A 12,339-nucleotide genomic window follows, 5' to 3' on the forward strand; every position below is an offset into this window, starting at 1 on the left:
ATGTGTAGATTCTTAACATGGGCTCTGAAAGCAAACCCAGGTCCTCATGATTGTATGATAAGCATTGTGCAGAACACGCCATCTCTTCCGCTCCATCTAGTCTATCCAATTGTAGAATATTTTAAAATGTCTTACTGAAAATGATACAAATCTGATAACTAATTAATATGTATACTTACACATAAAATGTGTGGAATCTTAATAATGAACTAAACAAAAAGGCGGAAGGACACGCGTTCTGTGTACTCTCCCATGGCTATACTGCTATCACCACCACACACTTAGACGCTCAAGCTGCACAGCTTAAGATCAAGGTAGTAAGTTATGGGTTAGGATAGAAGACAGATGTTCCTGTTTTCACAGCAATGAAAAGTTCTAAGCTAAAGCTTAAACCAGCAACACTGCAAAGGGACACACGCCATCATCACCTATACAGCAAACAGGTAAGCAGTTTCAAAAGTTCAATAAACAACTAACTAACTAACTAACTAACTAACTAACTAACTTGAAATTCAAACTCAAACATCCCTCATAAACACCACAATCGTCAACGTCATACCAAAGACAAGTAACTACTTGAGGCTTTAATATTCAGAAAGTTCATGCTATTTTACCTGTCACAAAGAAATTGGAAGTTTTGTAGATAACCAGTTATATAATACTGTAATAGTCCTTATAGGCTTAATAGAATATTAGTCTACCATGCATCTCCTTAAGTGTCTAGTAACACCCTGAATGGCAAATAAAATATCCTCTCAATTTTAACAAGAAATGATGTTTTCAGAGACAGATGAAGTGATTGTCATGGTACATTCACAACAATTAATTTAACCAAGCTCTCCAATTCAACTTAAAGGAGGCTGCATATATAATGATGCTTTAAGAAGAAGCATGCGCTTCAGTGACTCACACAGGGAACGTCCCGCAGCAGAGAGAAGATAAACACTGTGAATGTGTGACTCCCACCACGGACTACATGACGGCTTCAGTCTTGACATTAAAAACTTCGTGAAAGAAGGTTTAATGCTAAAAAGACTAAAGTACCTGGGGAGGGCGAGTTCGGGTGAGTATGTGGCAGGCGGAACACATAATATACGTATGACGCGAGGAGGCTGTTCCTGCCGTGCTGGTCCTGGTTTCCCTCTAAGTTTTTGTGAAGTCGATTGATAATTGATGCCATAGCTTCAAAAGACGCTTGTCCTAGATTAACTTTTCAGAAAGACGAAACGTTTTTAGGTTTACAGTTCCACAAAAAAGAAGGCTGACTTACAAAAGGTTGTAAGTAGAATGACAGATACAGTAAGTGTATAAGATATAAAAATATGATGATTTTGATATTTTGTACTAGCACGACAAAAAGTATTCTTGAAAACTGCATGGGTTAGATTAGTTAAAACAAAAACATTGCCCATCAGATATAAAGTATTTTGAAAAGTAATACAAAAGACAGATAAATCCATCTCACATATACAACCTTGAGAATTAACTTCTCATTTCAGAGATGACTCTGAAAATCTAAAGAGTATGCACCTACTTTTAAAGAAATTTAAAATAACAGTGAAAATAAATCATTAAAAAAGTAATATGAAAAGAGAATTATGGGTAAGCAACTTGATTTAAATTATTGAAGCTGAAAAGGGAATGGACGGGGGAGGGGCTGGAAGAACAGCAAGACAGCCCAGTACTTGAAATGGCGAGACACCAGCGCCTGCTCCACCCTCCATGAGACACACTGCAACGATGTTTAAAATCTGGGAATGCTGGCAGCAGCACACTGAAGAACTAGGTAAACACGTAACATCTGAACAAGGCTGTCAGTTCTGTGATTTATTTCATCAAGAAAGAAAGTTATGGACACACAAATGAGGCCAATTAAGTTTCCTGAAGGTAAGATAATCAAGTGAGATGGCTATTCGCAAAGTTAATGAGCATTACTGAACTAAAAGGGCAGTGGACAGAGACAGCATCCAGAGAGGGTTTAGCAGCCTCCTGCTTCCTGCTTAGTTCTTTTCCTTTTTTTCTCTCATTGAAGCTATTCCAACTCAGCAGAATCCTTTCCAAAACCAGGTCTAGGGGCTGGAGAGATGTCTCAGGAGTTAACAGTACTGACCGCTCCTCCACAGAACCCAGGCTTGATTCCTATCACCCATGTGGTGGCTCACAACCAACTGTTAACTCCAGTTCCGGGGGATCTGATGCCCTCCTCTGGCCTCCACAGGTACCAGGCATGTATGAGGTAGACACACATACATAAACACATCTCTCTCTCTCTGTGTATATATGCATATGTGTATATATGTATATGTATGCATTGTGTGTATACACACACATACACATTCAGGCAACACACCCATACACATAAGATAAAAATTATATTAAATTACATTGTTAAAAAACAGCATTTTACTCCCTTATTAGCAATTTTTACCTTCTATATCACTCAGAACAAGCTTAAAGCATAAACGGCCTCAAATCTGTTTACAGACTTATTAGAAACTAAAACTCCTAACACCTTTCCAAAAAGGGCAACACCTCTTCCTTCCCCATGAGAGATCTACCGTCATTTTCACTTCCTGAACTTGCTCCGATGGTTATATCTTTTCTCACTCCATTATCTTGTATATTTCTCCTGTTTTGAAAATGTTTATGTCAGTGTGTAAATATGCTCACACTCACTTTTTAAATTTTATCTTATTTTACATGTATGTCTGTGGGTGTTGGCTCCCCCCGCGCTGGAGTTACAGATGGGTATGAGCCTCCATGTGCATGCTGGAAACAACCTGGGTCCTCTGGAAGAGCCACAAGTGCCCTTACCTGCTATATCCTCTCTCAGCATCTTCAATTCCATTCTTGCACCCCACTCAACCTGGCTTTCTCTTCTAGCTAAACTTCTTACATTTCTTCCTTCGTTAGACTAAACTGTTCTTAAAAACGTTATCAGTGGACACTCATCAGTTAAGAGATGTACTCTAAGGCCAGGAGCTTGGGTTGAATTTTGTCTGTGGTTTAATAGCTGAGTGACTTTAGGCAAAAAATTTAAACATGTTTGCCATTGTGCTCATCTGTGAAGTGGTGTTTTACGTAAGAAAGACTCCCATGTGTGTGCTTGGTCCACAGCTGACGGAACTGTTTGGGAAGGTTAGGATGTGTGGCACCAGGGTTGGGACCACACCATCCCCAGCTGCCCTCTGACTGTTTACTTCTTGCTTCTGGATCAAACACCAGCTCTCAGCTACTGCTCAGCGCCATGTGTTCCTGCCTGCTGCCATGCTCCCCACCACGATGGTCATGGACTCTAACCCTCTGGAACCAGGAGCCCCAAATGAAATGCTTTCAAAAGACAGTTGCTTTGGTCATGGTGTTTTGTCACGGCACTAGAAGAGTAACTAAGACAGGACTACCCAAGGGGGCTGACAGGAGCTCATACAAGAATGAAAATAAAGCACAGATTTCTATTTTGACCAATGCTTTGTGATTTATTATCATGATCATGATTAATTTATTATTATTTTACTTCTGAGTTACTGAACAAATAGTAACTTTCTTTGTTAAAAGTCATCCTAACGGTGACCCATCCTCTTTTCCTTGTTCTATTCTCTCTTGCCTTTTATCAGGGGTTTTGTCATTTTTGGTAAGAAGCTGTACATGATCTCAGACTTGTCTCTGCTTTAGATCTTTCCATTTTCAACCACATAGTATTTTTGTGTATGCATCCATGTATGTGTGGGCAGGTGTACATGCATGCATGCATGTGTGGGCAGGTGTGCATGCATCCATGTATGTGTGGGCAGGTGTACATGCATATATGCCCAAAGCACATGTGAGGTGAGAAGCCAGCCTTAGATGCTGGGCTGTCTTCTACCTTGTTTTGTGGGGTTTTTGGTTTGTTTTTTAAGACACTGTTTCCCTGTAGAGTCCTTGCTGTCCTGTAACTCACAAGCTGGCCTTGCACTTGAGAGAACTGCCTGCCTCTGCCTCCTGAGTGCTGGGATTTAAAGTTGTGTGACATCATGCCTTTTGTTGTTGTTTTGTTTTCCCTGTTACCTTGTTTGGGGACAGGGTCAATTTGTTGTTCCCTCTGTGTGTGCTGTTGTAGCTGGCCTGTAGCTTCCACAGAGTCCCTTTTCTCCATCTTCTACCTTCCCGTAGTAATGCAGGCATGGCAGGCACTCACCCTGCATGTGCGGCTTTTATATGGGCTCTTGGGAATTTAAACCCAGGTCTTTCACACTTGCTCAGACATCTCTGTAGCCCCTACATATTAAATTTGGTCACATTGTTTCCATAATTAGAGCCAGATCTCCCAAAGGCTTGTGTTTCCTATAGAATAATTTCCTGGTTTCCTAAAGTGTGGTAGAAGAGCCTACAATAACTCATGTCTCCCACATCACCGCTAGTTACCAACTGTTTGCTTTCCAGTCATTCTTTACAAGTCTTTGGGTCTTTGACACATGAATGTGGTTCCCTCTCCTTGAACAGCACCTATGAAGTGCTCATATTCTGATTATTTGACCCAAAAGTTCCTCCACTTACAAGTGTCCCTGAAAGAACATATATCTCAGGATGTTGAACAGATATCTCCTTAGAGCCACCAGTTAATAAATGCTAATAACAGAATAGCTCATATTTCTTTCAGGCTCAGTTTCTTCCCAAGATTTTTATTTAGAAGCAGGTGGAAATGAGAAACAGTTCTATATTCAGAGTACAAAAGAGAATAAATACAGTGATTTTTTTTTTGAGAAAACAAAGAGAAGTGCTATATGAAATAGAGGATTAGCAGACGGACGACAATGCAGACTGGATATGCTGTATGCTCTATAAAATGTAGCAGGATTATCTATTGGCTGCTTATCTTAACTACTCTATAAGAAATTAGCAGCAGGGACCAAGCTTGGACAGTGTCTAGGAGTATCTATTCATCATAAGTGCTTAACAAATATTTGGTGACTGAATATGAATTAATTTTAGATATTTTGAGTAAAAGTCTATAAATACATATCATATTCTGGCACATAGAAGTCAGTAGCACCTCCCATCCCCTCCTACAACAAAAACCAAACAGAAAACATGATTCTCTTAAAAAAGTTAGAAATGCAAAATTATGAATTTTGTGATTTGCCCCATGCGAACGTACTTACCTATTTGGCCAGCAATCACAGGAGGTCTAACTACTAAAAGTATCAGTTTGTCGAGCAGAAGGTGAAGAAAGCGGACCACAGGCTCCAGCTGTGAGGAACTCAGGGCTGAAATGCTGCTCTTCAGCTCACTTTCTAAATTGTTCTCCATGATCCGCATATCCCCAATTCGGACTGGGAACATGTGTTCATCCAGAGCATTGACAAGAGCAAAGAATTTGTCAAGATAAGGATCCTGAAACAAAGAACAAACACAGAACTAAACAATTCTACCCACATCAATCCCCAAGCCATGAGGAACTATAGAGCACTAATATCTCATATTGATAATGCAAAAAACAAAACAAAAAACCAAAACCCAAAAACCAAAAATCCACAAACAAAACAAAACAAAATTCACCCACACTCACAAGAACACACACTGTTTCCAATTTGACATATCCCCTTGTACTCCTCACTGTGAAACAGTCATCTCAAATACCATCCGTTTCTCAAGGAATCTCTGATCTCATCAACAGTCTGAGTTTGCCTAATGTTTTGGAGCTCAGTTCTCATGACAGGTACCTCAGGCACCTGCGTCTGTTCTAACTTGCTGTCTCTTGGCTCCTAACCCACCTTCCGTGTTAGACTGTGCAATACAGGAACCAGATCTTTCCAGCTGTGCTCATCAGCTGTCGTCTGTGGGGCTGGGTGATTATTTTCCTAGTGGAGGCGAGATGGTGTGGCTGTGCGCCACAGCAGTGCTGGCTCATGCTCCTATGGCAGGGACTCTCAACAAGTTCCCGATACCACAGAATGCTAAGCTGCAAGTTCTACCTGCAACGGTACCTTCTCCCCGAAACTTCCTTTGGGTGCCTAAGACTCTTCCTTGATACTTCTCTGTCTGCTATCTGTCATTATCATAGAACTCTTTTAACATTTATTTAATAGCAAATCATTGTTAGTATTTTGGAAAGTCTGTATTTAAAATGTTCTCCATTCAAATTGCTGGTGGCTTTGTGTCCTGAGCTTGTCTGCTCTTACTCAGTGTCCCCCTTTACTACAGACAGAGTCAAGAACCTGGAGCAAATGATCTCTAAACACTTTGCACCTGGGACACTTGGCTCTGCCAGAATTAAAATGAGCTCATAATAGCTTTTCGACTTTATTTTGCCATGAACCAGAAATTAAGAATGAGAAAAAGAGCCATATTTGTTAAAAAATACACATCAGTAATATTTAAAAGACAAAGCTAATGACAGTTAATGGAAGAAAATGTCTAAATCTATATTTTTAACTAACATGTATTTCTAAACTGACAAGACAACAAAACTGACATAAATGAGATAATATGTTCAATTCATTTTAAGAGGGATCTGATTATTAAAAAAAAAATACTGAAACTCACTTGTGTGTGAATGGATGATACAGCCACAACTTCAACATTAAACACTCCTTTATGGTTATCTACCCACTTCATGCCAGGCAGAGGGACCTGTAAGACATCACGCCCAACAATCATGGGCTTGCAAAGGTGCTATGAACTCAGCAAACCAAAATGACTAAAAGCACTGTGAAAATACCTGCTTTATTTATTCTTTGAGGATTCTATACACATATACAATGCATTAAAAATATATATTTACATATATTCAACTCTCTCTTCCCAACTCCCCAGGGGCCCTTCAATACAAGCAAGTATATACACTGGATTCCTTTAACTACACACAGCTAAAATCTGGCATAATTAACAAATTGAATGTGAATATTTTAAAGGTAGAAAAAAGAAGAGCTAGGCTGGCAACCTCAGCAAGTAAGGACCCAAAAGGAGGTTTCTTGTGTTTTATTTGTGCTTTATCTATCCAGGACTGGGTGTGAGAGGAAGGCGATCCAAACAGCCAAGGAGCGACCTCTGCTCTGGCTAGCAAAGCCAGTCATTCTCCAGCCATCGACGAATAACCATATCTGACGCAGATGAAAACCAACAAGACTTGAAGCCAAACAAGCCACGTATATGAGGAATAACGCCCCCTGGCCTTTTTATGTGTAGAAAAGAAATTCTGGTCCAGCCAGTTTCCCATTTCAAATTCCCACATGAAGTCAGAGATTCAATCCCTCTATTGAGGCAAATAACAATGGTTTGGAGCTCAGCTTTATTTTTCAAAAATACTTGTTTTCCCCTTTAAAAAACATGCAGGTAAACTATGTAACATGTTCATAAATCCAACATTTCTATGGTCTGGGCATTGACAGCATAAATATCTATTTAAATTTTTATGTACATTTTGATCACAATCTTAAAAATTCCCAATTTGAAAGCAAATAAATATGGAGTGAGAAGATAAATGGTCTAAGTTACTAATGTTCCAGCTCTTGAATCAATAGATTAGTAATTATATTGTAAATAAAATACTTTATATAAATGTTATTTTTATAGGTAAAATAATGAATCAGAAACCATCACTGTCCATCTGTAGTGCAACCACTACCAAATTTAAAACATCCCATACTCAGATCATCTCATAATTATGCAAATTCATCTCTAAGATAAATATCTAGAAGTATAAATTATAAGGTAAAACAAATGGATTTTCATTTGATACTGTTTGGGTATAAACAAACAAAACTGTTTTAAGATCCAGATAAAAACGTCAAATAGTCTACACCAAGTTTTATACTTCTACAAAGAGGGAAAAAATCTAGCTCCAGGTTGAAGGGTTGAAGTACTTCTATCTCCTACGAATTTGGTCCCTAGAGCCCAATGAACATGGCTCCTGAGGCCATGCCATCTGGGTGTCATCACTGCTGAGATACATTGGTGACTAAGGTCTTTACTTTCTTCTAAGGTTTCTAACAGTAGTTAGCAAGAATGAGACCAATTTGGGACACTGTGTATTTGAGGTATCTGTGGGACTCAAATAAAGGTATCACTATAAATATAGCTTTACCAGAAAGATAAATCACAAAAAATGAACATGCAGAAATACAAAGTGGAGTACACCTGCTCTCTGTAGAGGTAAGAGCGCTGCTGTGGTTTGGGTAGGAAGAATGCCCCAACGGCTTGGGTGCCAACTGATGGGCATCTGGGGGCTGACTGGGGCAGAGGTTTCCATCCTCTTGAGCAGAGTGAGCCCTCGATAACTCATGAGGAGACAACACTCCTGTGAGGTGGTGCAACCCAGGAGGGGGAGCTGCAGGAAGTTCCCACTGTGGGCATGCTCACGGTGTCCTGCGCCCAGGACCCTCCCCAACTCTTCTGCTCTGTCCCAAGTGAGCAACTCTGGATGCCACGGTATTATTCTGCTTTCTCACAACTTCAGAGCAACATGGCCAGCAAACTGTAAGCCACAATAGTATTTACCTCTTGTATAGTGTTTCTCTCAGGTATTTGCCACAGAGATGTGAAACTGACTCACTCTACCTTGGTACCTCGTGAGAACAATGCTTATGGACTCAGGGTGAGGAACACATGTATTTAAAGGAAAATAGTCAAGAAATTGAGAAGATGAAAAGTAATAAAGCCACATTTTAAAAAGTATAGTTATTATCAAGTAAAATTAAAGAAATAGTTGTTTTGTTTTTTTAGAAAATTTAGTTTCTTAGTACTTAACCATGATTACATGTGAAGGTCCATGTTAAAGTTTAAATTCATCACATGGGCTGGGGCTTTTGCTCAATGGTAGTACCCTTGTCTAGGAGGTAAAAAGCTCTGGGCACTACACTCGGCACAGGAAGGGAGGTAGGTGTCATATTTTCAGTTTTAGTTGATTCTCTCTCCAGCTAGCTCCCTTCCCACCTCTGTTCACCCCCTCACACTCTCCTTGGCAATTCTTTTTACCTTCTTTTGGTCTCTTTCTGAGGTTTTAAGCTTTAACCTGCATTTACTTCCAATGAAATGCACATACATATATATTATAAGCTATCTGCACATGAGAGAGGATGCTTGCTGCTTATCTGAGTCTGACTCATCTCAAGAAATATACTTTTCAGATTCTTTAAAACTAAGCACATTTCACAATTTAAAAAGTTTAACTTCTCATGGATTCTGGCATACAAAGTCGAGGGTTCCATCGTGGCACCTTCATATGTATGTGTCAATAACAAATCCTAACTTCAACAAAAGATATACTTTTTTAAAAAAAATATTTCCTTTGAAATATGCTTTGTCTAAAACAGCAGAAAAAAAAAAGAAGTATTTACTCTTAGGAAAAAGGCCACGCTTTTGCATAACAATGCCATACAAACAGCCATAGCTGCAAAGGCACCTGGAAAGCACTGAAGGCTGGGAGTGGACGCATGCGTGTTTCCTGTGCTGTGCTCCTCTCACAGATGCTCGCCAGGTGACTACAATAAGCTAAGCACCACTGTGAATACTTCCGGACCTCCTACCCTCACAAAAGTTATATTCTATGGACAACGACTAGAGAAACATTAAGTTAACAGCCAGTGACAAGAAGTACAAGGAAGAAAACGGGGTAGCGGCTGCTTCTTAGGCAGAATAACCACAGATGGCTTCTCTGAAGAGATATTTGAGTGACTGTTTGATGAAGATGAAAAGAAGGTATTGAGACACAGCACTGCCAATACAGGGAAGTGCAAAGGCCTCAGGAAGAACATAGGCTCTGTGCAATGGTGAGGGCAGAGTGAGTGACAGAATACAGTACGAGGGTCAGAGCAAGAGCCTGGTGGTGTGTGTGTGTGTGTGTGTATGTGTTTATTTGAAAATACATCTTGAGCTACTGTCTGTAAACAAATACCATGAGTAGAATACACAAGATATCTCAGATGAATGTTTACAAGTCGAAAGCCCTGAGAGACACTACCAGTCACCAGGGAGCCATCGCTTCAAGAGTAAAGCAGGAAGCAGAGATGGGTGAAGTGAGACTATCTGTCTTACACAGCCCACAGGTCACATCATGTGAGCTGCTGGTCTTTGTGCAGGAGGCTTGGGAAGTCAGATCTGACAGTTCATTTTGTTCAAGATTACCCACAACAGAAGAGTCGTACAGAAAGCAAGCTGGACTATGCAGTGTACCCTGGAAACCCTGGGCACAGAAGGGACAGAGCCACCTCCAACAGTGCAGGCTGGCGTATCAGGGACAGCTGCAGGTAGCTCCCCTTGAACTCAGACTACAGTTAGTGAACAAAGGGCCCGAGGGGACAGACTGCATGGATTACAGTGCAGAAAATGTTTCACTGCTTTGCAGTAAATGTGACATGGAAGATAAGTGTTGGGTAGCAATGCACAGGGACATAGTTTATCAAGTTGGTGTGTTCACGGTGCCTTTTTAAAAGTTTAACATTAACGAGATAAGTCTATGGCCTGGTCAAATGACTAAATAGGAAATGTCAGTGGAAAAGAAGCTTAAAAAGAACTCACACTGGATATTCTAGACCCAAAGTCAGCACCAGCTTTGAGCCTGGTTATAGGAATAAAGAACTGCAACCTATTTAGAAAGTGCCAGTATTCCAGATTTCAAACAAACAAAAATGAGGAGGCTTCTTTTAATCCACTATGTGAGCAATTTAGATCTCATACTGGTTTGTACATTGTTCACAGAAGATAAAAATGTCACTGTGTATATTCCTGGAAAGGAGGACAACAGAATTTCTCTTTTGCAATAGCAGATCCAACATTTGAAAATAAACACACTTCATCTTAATATAATTATACAAAAAGCATAGATTTCAAATGCTAGCTATCACTTGTAAAATCAAATGATTTAAAGTTTTTTAAAAGAGCTTTACTTTACTTTTATTTATGCATGTGTCTGTCTATAAGTTTATATGTAGGAGTGTGTGTAGGTGCCCTCAGAATCCAGAAGAGGCTGTTGAATCCTCCAGAGCTGGGGCTACAGGCAGTTGCAAGCCACCTGGTTTGGGTGCTAAGAAGTAAATCAGGGTCTCTGCAAGAGCAGCAAGTGCTCTGAGCTGCTGAGCGGCCTCTCCAGCCTCCTCTTTACTTAATTCTTTATAATCTCAGTAAATTATTAAAAGGTTGAAACATATTTTTATCTATAATGATATAGATTACAAAATTCACTCAAAATTATTGTAACATATAACTCTTTTTAGTCATTGATTTATTTTATATTTCAAAAAATTATCAGTTAAGCCAGCAAGATGGCATAGTGGGGTGAAGGCTTTGCTGACAACCCTTATAATCTAAGCTTGAACCTTGTCACCTACATGGTAAAAAGAGAAAACTGGCCCTAGCAAACTGTCATCTGACCTCCATGTGTGTGATGGAATGCACATGTGCATATGTTTGCCCTCATACACACAATAAATAAATAAATATATAAAGGAATGAACAAATCAATTTTAAAAATATTTTTAATTATCAAAACTGGGAAGATGGCTCAGTTGGTGAAATGCTTGTCAAGCAAGTGTGAGGACGGGAGTTCCCTACCCTACCACCTACATAACCCTCCTAGTCACAGCAACACCGCTCATTTCAGTGCCGGGGGGGAAGTAGCAGGAAGATGTTGGAGGCTTGCTGGCTAGTAAAAAGGTATCAAATGTTTGAGGATGACACCCGATGTTATTTCTGGCCTCTACACATATATAGAAATGAGTATGTCACACATACATTCACAGTGTAGCCCAGGCTAGCTTCAAACCTGTGTCAATCCTCCTCTCTTAGCCACTTAGGAACTAGTTTGCTACCATACCTAGATAAAAGCTCTAAAGTTTTAGAGAGAAAAAATTATAGTTATCAAAAACAAACAAACAAACAAAAACCACGTGAAAGAAACAGCAAATCTTTGTTTGGTAAACATCTTTATGATAAAATTCTCTTTTCATTCAGTCTGAAAAATTAAACATGCTGACAGGCACTGACCTCAGGAGAGAGCACTGAATAAGCCTGCGGGGGTTTTTCCAGGGAGACTGGTAGGCAGAACTGCCCAGTCTTCAACCGTCCGTTCTGCAGCATCGGTATCCACTTTAGATGAGAGAGACATGGATCTGTTACAGAAATCACTATGTGGACAGTTTGCTTTAAGAATGTGACACAACCTAAATTTGTCACATATAAACAGGTATGAGGAGTTTTAACTACCAAAGTAATGATAGGTCTTCAGCATTCCATTTCTGTGATGGTATTTAATTAAAATTCCCAAATTGACTCTTTTAACATGCAATATTTAGTATGCAGCATTATTACCCAAGGAAGAAACAATTCTAGAAAAGGCTAAAAAATAGAGAAAACCTTGAATGCTGA

At 39.7% G+C, this 12,339-nt stretch overlaps 1 protein-coding gene across 6 annotated transcripts in view; it reads right to left on the minus strand.

The window, feature by feature from the left end:
- Positions 1-12,339, minus strand: part of DOCK7 (dedicator of cytokinesis 7) — a 185,207-nt gene that overhangs the window by 74,920 nt on the left and 97,948 nt on the right. For all 6 annotated transcript variants that reach the window (XM_084777076.1, XM_084777074.1, XM_084777075.1 and 3 more), the window contains exons 18-21: positions 11,959-12,060; positions 6,523-6,609; positions 5,139-5,370; positions 1,045-1,209 (exon numbers count right to left, since the gene is read on the minus strand). In XM_084777076.1, coding sequence (XP_084633202.1) covers positions 1,045-1,209; positions 5,139-5,370; positions 6,523-6,609; positions 11,959-12,060 — 586 coding nt within the window. The remainder of the gene's footprint in view (positions 1-1,044; positions 1,210-5,138; positions 5,371-6,522; positions 6,610-11,958; positions 12,061-12,339) is intronic.

This window comes from Acomys minous (genome assembly GCF_964271855.1).
Source record: "Acomys minous genome assembly, chromosome: 1".
In the NCBI taxonomy this organism is placed as follows: Eukaryota; Metazoa; Chordata; class Mammalia; order Rodentia; family Muridae; genus Acomys; species Acomys minous.